Source organism: Zootoca vivipara, chromosome 10 (assembly GCF_963506605.1).
Source record: "Zootoca vivipara chromosome 10, rZooViv1.1, whole genome shotgun sequence".
In the NCBI taxonomy this organism is placed as follows: domain Eukaryota; kingdom Metazoa; phylum Chordata; class Lepidosauria; order Squamata; family Lacertidae; genus Zootoca; species Zootoca vivipara.
Genome location: NC_083285.1, coordinates 54,553,291 through 54,570,158, shown reverse-complemented (window position 1 = coordinate 54,570,158; position 16,868 = coordinate 54,553,291). Strand labels below are relative to the sequence as shown.

Genomic DNA, 16,868 nt, shown 5'->3' with positions numbered 1-16,868 from the left:
ATCCTGCTTCCTTTTGTATACTGCCTTACTTTCTGCCTTTAAATTACAATAAATGGTTACCGTAATAATGTTCCTTCTTAATCAAAGACAAATGCATAGTATAGTAGTCTGACAAATACATAATGTTATTATCATCTTCCCCATTTATTTGCTTCTACTCTCTTGAAAGTTGCAGTACATTTGAAAGTTCTTCCTCCTTGTTTATCTCCAGATACCGGTATCCACTAGAGGACTTCCCTTCCTTGCTGTACGGAGTGAAAGTCAGAGCACAGTCCTATGATACATGGGTCAACAGGGTCACAGATGCGCTGTCTGCCAACCTCAACCACAAGAAAGGTTAGATGCAGTTTTGTTTCCTATTGGAATCTGTTAAGGAAGATTTTCAATTGGTTGGAAACACAAATGGGAGATAGACTTGAGCAAAACCAAATCCTAAAACGATATATAAAGTTCAGGGGAAGCTATACAAAATACTTCACTAAGACATGTAAACATGTATTTAAAACCAAAAACACAAAAATGTTCAACACAGAACTGAATTAAGTCAGCAAATTATTTAACACAGTGAGCTCCAGAGAGCCAATGTGGCATAGCAATTAAGCGTGTTGGACTAGGATCAGTTTGAAATCCCCACTCAGCCATGAAGCTCACTGGACCAGCCACACACGCTCGGCCAAATCTGCCTGATTTGTGGGGAAGATACAAAATGGGGGCAAGTGAAGAACCATGTACACTAAAACATGCTTTGGAAGTGTCCCTGAGCTCAGAGGAACAGCTTGTAATGTGACACAAAGAAGGGCTACAGGGTCAGAAAAGTGTGCTGGTATGTGAAGCTACTTCCATACGTTTCTACACTGTGGCTCTATGTCCTGCAGAGAGGGAATAGTTTTCTTGCGTTCAAAATAAGATTGAGACAGTATGCATTTGACCTGAGCAACCTTACATGACCCAAGCAAGCTTATATGACATTCCAGATGAGAATGTCACTTCTTGTGTCATCTGAAATACTTGTTCCCTTTAGTACTGCATGCTTGACTCCCTGTTTCATTAAAATATACATATGCACTGTATTTTTCACTCCATAAGACGCACTTTTTCCTCCTAAAAAGTAAGGGGAAATGTCTGTGCGTCTTATGTGTGGTCGATTGCTGACTCGCTTTCTGGCCCCGCCCCCTTGCCCAGGCCTCCATTGTTGAATGTTCTGCAGATGGAGGCTGTTTGTTTCCCCAGCGACATGTGACTGGCTGATTAGATTATCTGTCTGGAAACGGCTCCCTTTCCTTTCCTAAAGAAGCTGCAGAACTGTGAGGTGAACCCCATAAAAATAGGGGGTTTTCCCTTTGCAAAGTAAGCTCAACAATTTTGAGTTGATCCTCAAAAAATGGGGCTTTTCCGCTTTGCAAAAGAAGCTGCACGACTGTGAGCCGATCCCCCCCAAAACAGGGCTTTCCCCCTTTCCTCCTCTAAAAACTAGGTGCGTCTTATGGAGTGAAAATACGGTGTGTGTGTGTGTGTGTGTGTTTCACTCTTAAAAACAACAGATGGCTATCACCCTGGAAACTTTGTCTGTTCTTGAAGAGGTTTAATACTTAACATTGATTCCATGTAGCAAGGTGATGGGTGTGATACACAATGTGAGCAGAGTATCTGATATCAAGCTAGTGTGCTCATCCTTGTGAGACGTTCTTCTGTTTAAAGTGCCAATATGGCAAGATAGTCAAGTTTAATTAGTTAGTGGAAGTATTTGATTGCCAGCCTGCCTTTCACACCATTTTTTTGCAGAAATGAATTGCCATGAATTGAGGCATCTTGACTAAAGTGAGGAGCAAATACTTTCTTGATGTAGGAAATGGCTCATAACGAATGAATAGCTATGCATATGATAACTTGAATGTGTTCAGTCTACTGTTCTTGGAGACTTTGTGACTGGGTGTGGGGAGTAGTTTGCTGTCCTTGTGTATATGTGCAAATAGCCTCTTAGCTAATTTCTTGCAGATGTGATTGAGCTGAGAGTGATGTTGGAAGATGCTGAAGACAGGAAATACCCAGAGAATGACCTCTTCCGCAAGCTAAGAGATGCTGTGAAAGAGGCAGAGACTTGTGCTTCAGTGGCCCAGCTGCTTCTGAGCAAAAAACAAAAGCACAGGTATGACCAGGAAGGGTGGAGGTAGATTTTTGGTGTAACTGTATAAACCAGCAACCCAAAAACACTTATTCTACTGTCAAAATAAATTGTGCATGCTTTGCCAGAATTGACACTTTTCAAATGTGGGTGGGTGGTTTGGTGGGTGGTGGTGGGGATGTGCCACAGACAGTTTGGTCATGAAGGGGGAGGAAATTGGAAAGTGTTTAGAGAAGTCATATCAGAAGGATTCTACCCCCTAGAGAATGCATGTAGAAAACTTTTGCAATGGCAAGAGAATTAGGGAACTGGTGAAACATTTCAAATTGGAAATAATGTGTTCAAAACTAGTGTTGATCATATTTTGCTCATGTTGAAGGAATTTTGCTGCTTCTGGGTGCAACTAGAAAGACGTAATTAATATTCACATGGGTATCCTGAAGGACTCCTTTCTCCTCCATGTGAACTTGCATGTTAATAAAATGTCCCCAAATATTTATGTTTGTTGTGAGGTGAAAATAAGTGGAGATTTTGGCAAGCTTTAACTCTTTAACTTTAAATCTACACTACTATTAATTTTGGTAAAATATTGGGCTATACAGCTTTTAAATTATTACATATTACATATAACTAGTGTGGTGTGGTTAAGAGCGGTAGACTCATAATCTGGGGAACCGGGTTCTCGTCTCCGCTCCTCCACATGCAGCTGCTGGGGGACCTTGGGCTAGTCACACTTCTCTGAAGTCTCTCAGCCCCACCCACCTCACAGAGTGTCTGTTGTGGGGGAGGAAGGGAAAGGAGATTGTTATCCGCTTTGAGGACTCTTTAGGGTAGTGACGGAGCAGGATATCAAATCCAAACTCTCTTTCTTCTTCTTCTTACATAGTGAACAGCTGAACTCTTATTTTTCAGAGTGTGTGATGGTGAGGCCTCAAACTCCCCTACAGCCTCTATTTTATGAAACAGATATGTTTATGTAACCAGAGGAAATTTACTATGTGTTGTCGTTGTTAATTTATTAATCAAATCCGCCTTTGTCTCAGTGGTCTCAAGGCGATGTGCAATAAAAGAGTAAAAAACAGTTAAACACAAAAACAGCCAATACACTTAAAACAAAACTAACATGATACAAAATAGACACTCATGGCAATGACTTATTTATCCAGCTGAGAAAGCCTGTTGGAACAACAGCAACAAAAAAGAGTTGCCAAAAAGTGCAGAAAGTGACATCTGTTGCATCTTGACAGGAATGCTGTTCCACAGAATGGGCTGCCACACTGCAAGCCCTGCTCCAGATTACTGTGGAGCGGACTTCTGAGATGTTTGGAATTTGCAGGAGAAACTTCCCCAGAGAACAGCTGGTCCTGGCCTGTATAGGGCTTTACATATTAGTATCAACACCTTGAACTTGGCCCGTTTGTTGACTCTGTTGCCCTCCAGGTACTGTGTATGTGATTTACAAGGTTCTTTTCTTTCCCCATAGTAGACTGACCCCAGAGAGTGGAAGGACACGGACCAAGCTGACTGTGGAAGAACTGAAAGCTTTTGTGCAGCAGCTGTTTAGCCTTCCCTGTGTCATCAGTCAGGCCCGGCAAGTAAAGGTGGGTTTTTGGAGAAGGCTGTACTTGGATTGAGTTTTGGTTCTCTTTAGAACGGAGGTGGCTACCTGATATGACTGAAGAGTGTTTATCCTGCACATGCAGACATCACAGGCCTGCAGCCCCTGCTACTCAGCTGATCTTTGCAGTTCAGCTGTGTCTGTGTGTCGCTGGGAGTATGGGGGTGTTATCAACTCCTCTCTGCTCAACAGATGTTTGATCTTATGAGGTGGTGATTTCGATTGCCATCAAGGCACTGAACTGTAATAATCTTAGCACTTTCTACTTTTTTTAAACCTCCTGCCACTAAAATCAGTGGGGTTTGGGGGCAAGGGAGCGGGATCAGGCTCTTCATCTGGAAATCAGCTGCCTCTGATTTAGAGCTTCCATTTCCTGTTTGAAATGGAAGTTCTGCAAGATAATCAATAAATGAACATATCTAAGTTTGAAAATTGTGTAATCCAGGGGCTGTGTTTAACACACTATTCCATTTAGTTCTGTGGTCTTTAAATCTTCCTAATGTTAATCAAAAAATAATTTGCATTTTGTGTTCCCTAAATATAGCCAAAGTCATACAAAGGCAGATTGTTTTCCTGGCAGTGCTTGCTCTTCTTATGGTTTGAGAAGCAAATTGTTCAAAGGGGGAAATGCAGTGAGCCTGGACACTAGTATCCTAGGAAAACAAAACACGGACAGTAATGAAACTGAACTGGTTTGTTTCCAGTAGTCATAGTCAGGAAAAGTGTTTTACGGGGAGGGGTTTCAGGTTTAACACAACAGGTAGAAGCAAGTGCGTTAGCACTGCTTGCCATTCCAAGCAAAGCACTTAGAATAGCACTTTCTCCTACCTTGTCAGTTATTCTGGGCAGCATTTCCTGCAATAAACTGTTCATTGTAGCTTTTTTATTTTGCCTGACATCAGATGTCATTGCTTGGAACCTCAATAGTTCTGAACCTTCTTGTCACTCCCTTAGAACCTGCTGGATGACGTTGAAGAGTTTCATGAACGTGCTCAAGAGGCCATGATGGATGAGGTCCCTGACTCATCTAAGCTGCAGATGCTGATAGACATGGGCACTGGCCTCTATGTGGAACTTCCTGAATTGCCTCGCCTGAAGCAAGAGCTGCAGCAGGCACGCTGGCTGGATGAGGTGCGGGTGACCCTTTCAGATCCTCAGAGAGTCACCTTGGATGTGATGAAGAAACTGATTGACTCAGGGGTGGGGCTGGCCCCACACCATGCGGTAGAGAAGGCCATGGCTGAATTGCAGGAGCTGCTCACAGTTTCCGAGAGGTGGGAAGAGAAAGCTAAAGTCTGCCTGCAAGCAAGGCGAGTATTACTCTTGGTCATTCTGCTCTCTGTTTACAGGACCTCAGAATTGCGGTGTCATTTAAGCCACAATGAGTTGTAGTTGAGTCTTGGCCTCCCAACACCTGAACTGACTCCTCTAATAAGTTTATGGAGCGTTGCCTGCCTTATGGCCAAAAAATGAAACCAAAGCATTCACATTCTAATTCTGTCCTTCAGAGATAACTTATTCAGAGATAAGTTTGGGAGCGTCTTGCTAAAACTGCACTTTGAATCCCGTTGATGATATTCAGTTTTCATCATCAGCCTTAAAAATAGAATAAATAACGCTGAAAAATGCATTGCCACAGAGAAGGGATTAGTTTTGGGTGATGGCTGTTCAGGCAATGACTGCGTGGTAGCTAGGACTTACTTTATAATGATAAGAAAGCAAGACCATATGCTAATCAGGTTGTGCTGCCCTGCACCCCCAGGCCTCGGCAAAGCATAGCAGCTCTGGAGAGCATTGTCAATGAAGCAAAGAACATCCCTGCTTACTTGCCCAATGTGCTGGCACTAAGAGAAGCCCTGCAGCGAGCGCGAGACTGGACATCCAAAGTGGAGGCTATTCAGGTATGGTTCACAGCAAGCAATGCAGCTGGTATTTATATCCTTAAATCCTTTCCAACAGGCACTTCCTTCCTTCCCCGAAAATAAAGCATCATTTTGAAATCTGATATTTATTGATTGTCCCATTCATTTCCATGCTTTTTAATCCTGATGCATCCTGGCAATGCGTTGCAGTGTCTTCTTAATATTTACTTACCGTATTTATGTCCTGCCTTTCCATTTCAATAGAGATGCTGAAGGCGGCAAGCAATACACAGCAAAAATAGAATAAAACTGTAACATTTCTTTAAGCGAAGAATAGTAGGGAGTCTGTTCCCTGGCTGTGATTGTGTTTAGTTGTGAATAAAAGCTGACATTTTTAGTTCTCTGAACTGGCTTCAAGAATGTAAGGGTGGATAGTCACTGCTGGTGAAAACTGCTCAGTTGGAGCAACTTGAATACTGAAGCCTTCTCCAATTAAATGAGCTGTATTTGTATTGATAAATATAATGGCATCATCCACCCTGCCCCTTATGTCTCAGACTTAGCCGTATAGCTGTGGTTCCTTGAACAAAAATTGAACAGGTCCTTTTATAGAGGTTTTCAATTTTATATTTATGCACCCATACAAGTTCACTTGTTTCTCACAAGCAGAGTGAAGTCATTTGTTATTTACAGATAGGTGTTCTGGAATTATGTACTTAAAAATTATAAAATTTGCTTTTGGAGTAAATTATGGGAACTAATGAAATGTGTAGAAATTATTAAATGTGTGTGTTTTATGGGCGAGAGCTGGTAGAGTAATAGGCTACTTGGGATCACTTCCTTCAATATGAACCTGCTAGTACACTAAGGTCATCCTTAGAGACCCTTTTCCAAATGCTTATGCCCTCTGAGATCTGGCAGGAAAGAGCCTTTTAATTTTGGCACCCCAGCCTTGGGACACTCATCCCAAGGAAGATTACGTTATGGGTAGGGCCCATAGCATAGCAACACAGCTCCTGTGTTGAATGGAGAAAGTCCCAGGTTCAATCCCTGGCCTCTCCATTTTAAAAAATCAGGTGGCAAGTAATGGGACAGACCACTACAAGAGACTCTCAAACCACTGCCATGGTGGTCAATATTGCCAGGTTAGGTGGGTAAATATTTCTCCTAAAAGGCAGCATCCAATGTATTTTTGGCAGCAGACATGGACCCTTTTATTTTCTCAGGGCTATTAGTGTGAATTGCTTTTATTTTACTGTTGTAATTTTATTCTCTTACTGTGTCATGCTGTGTTAATGCTCATATGTGATTTTATTACACTTATCCATTTTATACTAATATAATTGAGCAGTGTTGAAATCCACCTATGGCTGCATAGGTTGGCATAAGTTCAGTTTACTGTGGTGGTGGCAATGTTTAGCTGAGAATGATTCTTTACCCCCTAGAATGGGAGCAACTATGCATATTTAGAACAGCTAGAGAATCTGTCTGCAAAAGGCCGCCTGATACCCGTCCGCCTTGAGGCATTGCCGCAAGTCGACTCACAGGTAGCAGCAGCCCGTGCCTGGAGGGAGCGAACAGGCAGAACGTTCCTTAAGAAGAACTCAAGCTACACACTCTTACAGGTAAGTTGTGGGCAATCCTGTATTAGGGCCTGTAGAAATGGCCTTAGCATTGCCTTCAAATGGTTAACTGGGGCTAGTGTAAAAAATCCGGGGACACTTTTCAACTTCAATGGATTTTGTATGGGGACTGATTTGTAAATCTGGGGACTGTCCCCGGGAAATGGGGACGGCTGGTAACCTTAGGCTAGTGACCATCTCTATCTGATGCTTGGCGCTGGTATAGCCATAACACTTCCCAGTGCCTTAATGCTTAACCGACTGAGAAGCTTTAAATCTGCACATGACTGAGGTGAAAATACATGAACTTCAGTACCATGCTAAGGGGTTCTATCTAGGAAAATGGGTCTGCTTTGCCTGAAATTGATTCCCTACCCCCACCCCAAAACGTTTCAGCTTGCTAATTAAGTACTGTTTGCCAAAATCATTTTAATTTGTCCCAATGGTGAATTATGACTTAAATCTGGTTTCGAATGAAATTTGTCTGAAATGTTTCTGTGAAGCATTCAACCTGAGTGATCTTATAACTGGTCTGCTTTTTGGTTGCAGGTTCTGAGCCCTCGAACTGACATTGGTGTTTATGGAAGCAGTAAGAACAGGCGAAAAAGAGTCAAGGAGCTGATAGAGAAGGAGAAAGAGAAGGAACTTGACCTGGAGTCCTTGAGTGAGCTAGAAGATGGACTAGAAGAGACCAGAGACACTGCAACTGTGGTAAGGAACTAGAACAGCGCTGCACTGGGTTTGATTTCTTCTATGGGGGGCCCTTATATTCTAACTTCATGGAACAATAAATTCTTGTGAGTGTGGCAGGTATTTTCGCCAATTTTTGATCACTCCCTATGTTTCCAGGCTCAGGTCAAAGTGTTGATGCTAAAGTTTAGAGCCATGAATGGCTTGGGACTCTGGGTATCTTAATGTCTACCTTCATCTGTAGGCTCCTCTCCACATGCTGCGATCATGACTTGAGGCCCAGTTCTTCCAGGGACAGGGCATTCCCTGGCCAGCCCATGGAATGTCTTCCCAACCAGGGTGTAACATGCCTCATTGCTATAGTTTTAGGTGCCGGGTAAAGAGGTAGTTGTTTGTAATTTTTTGAAATTAAATACACAGAATAGCTATGCTGCATAGTTCTTGTTTGCTCAGTGGAAGTCTCTTCAGTGTTGAGATGGAAAGCTTTCAATCATAATTTTAAAAGTTATGTTAAAAATGGAAGGCATTTCGGAAGAATAATAAAATGTAAAGGTAAAGGGACCCCTGACCAATAGGTCCAGTCATGACCGACTCTGGGGTTGCGGCGCTCATCTCACGTTATTGGCCGAGGAAGCCGGCGTACAGCTTCCAGGTCATGTGGCCAGCATGACAAAGCCGCTTCTGGCGAACCAGAGCAGCACATGGAAACGCCGTTTACCTTCCCTCTGTAGCGGTACCTATTTATTTACTTGCACTTTGACGTGCTTTCGAACTGCTAGGTTGGCAGGAGCTGGGACCGAGCAACGGGAGCTCACCCCATTGCAGGGATTCGAACCGTCAACCTTCTGATCAGCAAGCCCTGGGCTCTGTGGTTTAACCCACAGTGCCACCTGCGTCTACATGTACTTGCATGTAAAGATAATTATATAATTATGCTGTAAACCCTCAATACGTGGAGAGATGTGAACTGCTTTTGAATACTGGACTAATCTGTAAACGTATGTTCATAGGAAATTCTGTGGCAATTAAGATGAAGGTTCTTCTGCACATTTAAAAATGATATATTTCTATAGTGCTTCACATGAGTTATCGAGTTCAGTAATACTGTGCCAGAGATGGAGAGAAAAGTTTGCGTAAAGCCAGCTAGTTAGTTCATGGCAGAGGTGAGATTCAAACAAGGGACCTTCTGATTCATAGTTTGGTGCTGTGGCCTCTTTGCCTCCCCAGCTCCCCACTTAAAGGAAGAAGGAAAATGGGGTATAGCAGCTGAGCTGAGTGAAGGGTTTTCATCTGTTCTTCTCCCTGTCAAATAGGTGGCCGTCTTCAAGGACCGTGAGCAGAAGGAGATTGAAGCCATGCATGCCCTCAGGGAAGCCAACCTAGCAAAGATGATGATGGTGGACCGCATTGAGGAGATCAAGTTCTGCATCTGTCGCAAAACAGCCAGTGGGTTCATGCTCCAGTGTGAACTCTGCAAAGACTGGTTTCACAGCACCTGTGTGCCCCTCCCCAAAACCAGCTCCCAAAAGAAAGGCTCCAGCTGGCCTGCCAAAGAAGTCAAGTTCCTATGCCCACTCTGCATGCGTTCGCGAAGACCCCGCCTTGAGACCATCTTATCTCTGCTTGTGTCCTTGCAAAAGCTGCCGGTCAGACTGCCGGAGGGGGAGGCACTCCAGTGCTTGACAGAGCGGGCTATGAGTTGGCAGGACCGAGCACGGCAAGCTCTGGCTACAGATGAACTGTCCTCCGCATTGGCCAAGCTGTCTGTGTTGAGCCAACGTATGGTGGAACAGGCTGCCCGGGAGAAAACAGAGAAAATAATCAGCGCAGAACTACAGAAGGCCGCAGCCAACCCTGACCTACAGGTAGGGTGAGGCGGGGCCTAAGCAATACATAGCATGTAGTTTGTTTCTCTGGTGTATGTAGTGCTTCTTTCAGGGAACACTTGAAAAGTTGTTGCATATTAAGAACTGCCGCTTAGTTTGACTGAATGCATTCAATCTCCTGCGACCAAAAGCTTCTGGTGATTTTTTTTATATAAAAAAAACCTTAGGTGTCTTCTAAGGCTTACAAGCGAAGATTACAATGATATATACAACAGGGACCTCCACAAAAATAACACAAAACAGTAAGGCACAGAACTTTATAAAAATGTATATTCAGTTTTCATAGCTGCAGTGCACCATTCAGACAATGGCCAGTTAACTCTGGAATTCCAGCTGATCACATTTTCTTTTGCATTTACAAAAATAAAGTCACAAGGCTTACAAAAGGGGTCAGCAACCTTTCTCAGCCATGGGCCAGTCCACTGTCCCTCAGACCTTGTGGGGGGCCGGACTATATTTTGAAAAAAATAAATAAATAAAAATGAACAAATTCCTACCGGTATGCCCCACAAATAACTCAGAGATGCATTTTAAATAAAAGGACACATTCTACTCATGTAAAAACACGCTGATTCCCAGACCATCCGTGGGCCGGATTGAGAAGGCAATTGGGCCGCATCCGGCCCCCGGGCCTTAGGTTGCCTACCCCTGGCTTACAAAATAAGGTGAAAAGGTTAAGTTTGAATAGGAGTGGCTTCACAGTTTAATAAACTCAAGTTTGTTACAAATGTAGGTAAGTGGTCAAATCACATTGTTTTCTTTAAAGTATATTCATTGACCAGCAGGGGGTTTATAGGCTGCAAAGCCAGAGATTGTCAAATGTGACAATCAGAACAGGTGAATGTAGGTGTACTTCCCATATTGTTTTACTGATGGGATTATATCTTTACTTTGAAGAGTTACTAATCAAATTTTGGTATCCTGCCTCCTGTTTGCTTCACTCCTTTTTCTGTTTGGGCTTTCTCTGCCAAAATACAGTATACTGTATTTTATTTAGATGTGAAGATTACACTTCTGGGTCTGAATTGTATCCATAGAGCAAAGCAAAGGAGACCACCTGTTGAATTCTTCTAAATTAACCTAGTTTTTACCTCCTATTACTTTTTTCACCCCTTAGGGTCACTTGACTAGTTTTCAGCAATCTGGCTTTAACCGGGCAATGAGTAGTGTGTCGTCATCTCCGCGACAGACTATAGACTATGATGATGAGGAGACGGATTCAGATGAAGACATCAGGGAAGCATTTGGCTATGACATAAAGGTCAGTACTGCAGTAAAAATATTTGAGCATCATGGCATTAATGTCAGTTTTATTTCTTCAATGAAACTTCAGCCAATTTACTGTAGCTTACAGTCACAGCTGTAAAAGTTGCTTTGACACATCAAGGTGATCCAAGATGTGTCGTGAAGCTTGTAATGGATTTCAATCTTACTGCAGAGTTTGCATTTGAATTAACTGACTGGAAATGAGCAAAAATGCACTGTCCGTCCCCATAAATCTGGAGAGAAGTATTGGCCCTCTAGTCTATCTACTGCAGTGATTAAAAAGTAAACCTTAACCCATGTTCCTATAACACACTAGCTTAACATATGTTGGTACAAAAACAGATAACCCTATGCTTATGCCCACTTACATTCTGCTCATAGGACAATGCCAGTGTAAAATCCTCTAGCAGTCTGGAGCCCAACCTGTTTTGTGATGAAGAAATTCCCATTAAATCTGAAGAAGTTGTAACACACATGTGGACAGCCCCCTCCTTTTGTGCTGAACATGCATATTCATCAGCTTCCAAAAGCTGCTCTCAAGGTAACATTTCCTATATAGGGGCATCTAAGGGATTGTCTGACCTCACAGTAACATGTAACACTTGAGTGCCTTGTGGTTCTTGAGTAATTAACTATAATTCTAGCTTCCACTGCTGTGTTTGATCATTCAAGTGACTTTGCAGTATGCCGTAATTAAGGGAAATAATTGCCATTCACTACTAAGAAATACAGCATGAATTGTTTATTTGAAATCTTGTCTGTTCTAGTCCTTTTTATGTTAATGAAAAATTAAACCATTCTCTTTTGACTTGTCTGGTGTGATTTTCGGCTTCTCTCTAAAAGGCTCCAACACCCCAAGGAAGCAGCCTCGCAAAAGCCCCCTGGTACCTCGCAGTTTAGAACCTCCTGTGCTTGAGCTGTCTCCTGGAGCCAAATCACAACTAGAAGATTTAATGATGATCGGAGATCTCCTAGAGGTTTCTCTGGATGAGACCCAGCACATCTGGCGGATCTTGCAAGCAACACACCCACCATCAGAGGATAGGTTTCTACATATTATGGAGGTGAGGATGGATGTTCCATACTGAGAATCGTTTAGTTCTCTTAACTTACCTTCAAAAGGAAGAGTTTCCATCTCTTTTCTTCCCCCAAGTCCTTTTTCAAGACATGCTTGCTTAATACTGTGGGGTTCCCCTCTCTTTCCTCCACATCCACTGAGGAAAACAGGACAGCCTGTGGCTCTGGGTCTAGGAGACAAAACAAAATTAGCTAGAACAACAACTACCTTCTCTTCCCTGCCTAGTTAAGCTAGAGGAGGGGTGGGGAAGCTTCTTTATGTTGAGGGTTGCATTCCTGCAGGGAAAACTCCATTGCCCCCCCCCAATCACTTTTTCATCTCTCTCCCTACCCCATCAAAAATCTCCTCCATACTAGGCAGTTTGGCTCAGGGGAAAACAAACTCAGTCATGTGTGTGTGAGCTTTTTTATTTAAGCCTATCTGTTAAAGAGGGAAGGCAGGCAGGCGGCAGGCTGGATCCAAAGGCACCATGGGCTGCTGGTTCCCAAGCTCTGGTGTAGACAGTATGAGCTAGATGGACCAACTGTATAAGATTGAGAAAACTTAGAACTGCAGCACCTGCCTTTCTGGATCATGTAGCCTGTCTCTCTGTGTATATGTGTACACATTCTGCTTATTGATTTTCACTTTGCCACCACTCCAACAATGAACAGTGTCACCCAAGTAGCATCACAGCAGTATGTGTTTCGCTCTCTGGAATCGCTACAGGATTTAAACAATCCTAGTTCCTTGACTTTGCTTTGTGATATGTCCGTCTTCCTAACCTTTCTTTTGTCAAACTACGTTTTCTTTAAGGATGACAGCATGGACGAGAAGCCATTAAAAATGCGGGGAAGAGACTCTTCTGAGCGGAAGCGGAAGCGCAAGCTAGAGAAAGCAGAGCAGTTCTTTGGCGAAATGAAGCAGAAGTCTAAAGAGCTGAAGAAGTTGGAGAAGCCCAAGAAGAAGAAGCTAAAACTGACCATGGATAAGACAAAGGAGCTGAACAAACTGGCCAAAAAACTGGCCAAGGAGGAGGAGCGGAAGAAGAAGCGTGAGAAGGCGGCTGCGGCCAAGGTAGAGCTGGTGAAAGAGTGCACAGAGAAAAAGAGGGAGAAGAAAATCTTGGATATCCCCTCCAAGTATGACTGGTCAGGAGCTGAGGAGTCCGATGATGAAAATGCAGTGTGTGCTGCACAGAACTGCCAGAGGCCCTGCAAGGACAAGGTGGGTCACCTTGGCTGAACTTTTTCAGAGCTCAGTACTAGCCTGCTTCAGACTGCAGGCTGTCTTAGCATTCTGTCATTTTATTTTTATTTAAAGGGTAGAAACCATACAAATGTATGCTTGATAATAATGAACAAGGAATTTTATGCGTGTGTACCATTTGTGCATGTATGACTTAGGGTGTTCTGAAGTAGAATTCAGTCTTGCTAACTGGATTCTGACTGTTGAGAGATGCAGTTTAAGAGATGCAGTAGAGAAATGGGTAAATCTGAAAATAGTTCGTCCATCTGATAAGTTTTCCCATCTCCTCATCTTTCCTTCCCTGCTGGCACTCTAGAAAACCTGCTGACTGACACCCAGGAGTTAATTCCAGACTTGAGAGAGAACTGTATTCCCAGGCCTTGGTGTGTATCGAAGTGAAAGTCTCTAAGCTGGCCGTGCGGTCCTCGTCTAGGAAAGTTAATCTTCCAAAAGCTCTTGCATAAAGCCTGTGAGCCATGAGTCTGCAGGTTGAGGGAAGCCACATGCTGCACTGCCCCACTTTTCTTGCTGGAGGTAAATCTGCAGAGCTTTTAGAACTGATCGGATTATAGCAAATTAAATCTCTTCCGCCCTGGAGACCTTTTTTCAGGTCCACTTGCAGCAACTTTGGACTCTACTTTCAGCTCTGCAAGAGCAATCTCCTGGAAGCAACACTCAAACTCCATCACAGTTTTGTGCTGCTTCTGTTCAGAGAACATTCCACAAAGCTGCTATGCATGTGTGTGCACGCATAACTAGGATTGACTTGTGTGTTGGCAATGCCAGCTGTTGCCTATGTGCAGTAATGCACCTAATCATCCAGGGGTGGGGAAACAGGGTATGCACTAACAGGGGGTTCTTGTGCAGGTGAACAATGCAGATTGCTGTTGGCTGTGTGGTTATTTGTTGAAAAATAAAGCTGTCCTTTTGCAAAAAAAGCCACACGCCTCAAAATGTAAATACTGCACAAGTGCATAAGCTGCTGCAGAAATTTCCATATGCTGCAAAAGCCAGGGGTTTGCTGCAGAATTTAGCTGCAGAGACCTAGGGAACACACCATGAAGATGCTTTAAATTGCCTATTTTTTAGACTGATCACTCACACTATCCACACTAGTTCAGGTCAGAGAATATTGTATAACATCCTTGCTAATTTGTTCCTTTATAAACTTAATATATTTTTAGAAACCAGTTTAAAATATATTGCCACTCATATTTGCCCTGCCCACTGTGCACTTGTCCAAAAAAAAATACAAATAAAAAGAGGCTGCTAAACACTGGCAAACTATAGGAGAAAGTGTTTCATGGCAAACAGTAGCTATCAATAATGTTTCTGTACATTCTCTTATTCAAATGTTTTGCACTGTTTTGCTTAAGATGGCACACTTGTTCTAAGACACAGTGGTTGGGCCTGTGGAAAGTAGTGGTCAAAGAATAATAAAATAGAGTTGGATGGGACCGTGAGGGTCATCTAGTCCAACACCCTGCAATGCAGGAATCTTAAGCATCCATGACAGATGGCCATCCAACCTCTGTTTTAAAAACTTCCAGTGAAGGAGAGTCCATGGTCTTGAAGAGGGAGAAGGACCCAGGTAATAAGAAAGTTGATGCAGATGCTAGAGCACAGTAATGTGTGGACTCCATTCTGCCACTTTATGACATTCCAGCTTCAAAGCTATGAAGACATGAATGGTCCCTTAAGTCTGAATCTGAGGTTGCTGTAACAGGTGGAGTTGTTTGCTGCCCCCAGCAAAGCTACAAGCTTGAGGACTAAGCTCAAGCCCCCATCTTCCTACCTGCTAACCATATTCACTTTAGTCTTATCTAGATAGGGCTTCAATTAACTTTGATCCTCAGTGGTCAGACATCAGGCATAGACTCTGCAGAACCTGGATTGGATAAAAAGTATACCGATTTCATCTGTACATGAGTAATGCCATCCCTACACCTGAGATCTCCCAGTGGTTTCATACATAGTGGGTGTGCATTATGGGGTTCTGTAAGAAGGGGTGGTGGGGGTGAGGCAGGGAGGTGAGCAATCTCATCTTACTGGCCTTTGGGGTTTCTCTCAAGAATGAACACAATAGCCAAGCAATTCTATGAATATTAGTTCTGTAACTGGGGCGCCAAGACTCATGGCCAGTACTTTGAAAGGCTGCAAGGAAGTCTTAACAAGGCCTGTAGGAGATTGTTTCTCCCATTGTAGATGGGAATCAACCAAAAAGCCACAATCACAGTCTCTGTGCCATTTAGGCCAAAAGTCAAGTTGGCAGGAATTTTAGAAAACATTATTTGCCACTCGGAACAGGTCCACTGGATGATGCTTTGCAGATACAGTGGCAGCAAAGAGGGAAGGCTGATGTGTCCATTGGTCAGGTTTGGCATTAATAAGAGTTAACACTGGTCTCTCCTTCACGTGCATCAACTTCCTAAACCAGGGAGACAGTACCAATGAAAAGGCTATTGGGAGTAACACTGGCTAAAGGCAACCTTCTGTTGTACACATCAGCCAGGCCCATTCGCTGTTGCTTATCCTCCAGAGTTGCGGAATCCAGCTTGCTTCATGAATCCAGTGGCACACCAGCCTAAAATGCCTACTATCCCACTGAGGGTACCTGAGGGAGGGATCTCTGCCTTTCAAGTTGGCAGTGCCTAATAGGCTTTCAGACTAGGGCAGATCATGGATCCCAGAACTTACCCTGTTGCATGAACAGAGCCAGGTATTGGTGTAGACCCATGGCTGTCAGAGACCAAGAAGTTCAAGTCCGCTTTGGCCTTTGTTTGTATGCTGAATTATCCAGTATAATGGGTCTGCCCAACCTCCAGCACTGCAGAAATAGATTTTGCAGTCAATGAATTAAGAACCGCAGACCGTAATGCATAGCTAAGGTACCAATAACTGTCTTTACCAATAACTGACACTTCTCTCTCCCCACTGCAGTTTGGATACTTGCACGAGACCAAAACCAGGCCTTACTCAGCCAGGTCTCATAACGCAAACAAGGTCAGTGGCCTTATCCAGAATTAAATAATGGATAATAAATGTTTAATTGACCACTGACGGTTCCAACAACCATGACAGGTTGGAGGCCACAGCCCTGCACCCCTAAAATACCCCAGCAGTTGCAGGAAGTGACATAGAAGTAGCACCTCCTCAAGTACTCTTGAAGTGCTCTGCTTGGAGACAGGGAGGAGAATTGGGTTCAAATGCTGGAGTATCTTAATTTACTGTACTTGATTCACTTTTTTGGGTAGAATTAAGGTCAGACGCTCAGTTGAAATCCTTTTGACTGCTGAAATAAATGCTTCTCAGTGCTGGGAACCAAAGCTTGTGTTTCTCTTTTTGATGACAGCATGCTTGCCTTTGGTTTAACTGATAATTTTAGCACTTCCATCCCACTTGTGCTTCCTCTTTTATATGCTCCTGCCACTGCATGGTGGCCATTAACCCTCTGCCACATATGTGCAAAAAAAACACAAGGAGGAATCCTTTGATCA

General features: G+C 43.3%; 1 protein-coding gene across 6 annotated transcripts in view; it reads left to right on the top strand.

Annotated features, from left to right (window-relative positions):
* The window catches only part of KDM5A (lysine demethylase 5A), a 50,029-nt gene that overhangs the window by 23,251 nt on the left and 9,910 nt on the right, over positions 1-16,868 (top strand). For 2 of the 6 annotated variants that reach the window (XM_035127037.2, XM_035127042.2), the window contains 13 exons: positions 212-336; positions 1,996-2,146; positions 3,606-3,723; positions 4,695-5,050; positions 5,503-5,641; positions 7,048-7,227; positions 7,774-7,935; positions 9,228-9,779; positions 10,918-11,061; positions 11,448-11,607; positions 11,910-12,130; positions 12,940-13,350; positions 16,312-16,374. In XM_035127037.2, coding sequence (XP_034982928.1) covers positions 212-336; positions 1,996-2,146; positions 3,606-3,723; positions 4,695-5,050; positions 5,503-5,641; positions 7,048-7,227; positions 7,774-7,935; positions 9,228-9,779; positions 10,918-11,061; positions 11,448-11,607; positions 11,910-12,130; positions 12,940-13,350; positions 16,312-16,374 — 2,782 coding nt within the window. The other 4 variants (XM_035127038.2, XM_035127043.2, XM_035127041.2 and 1 more) reach the window with 4 other exon arrangements.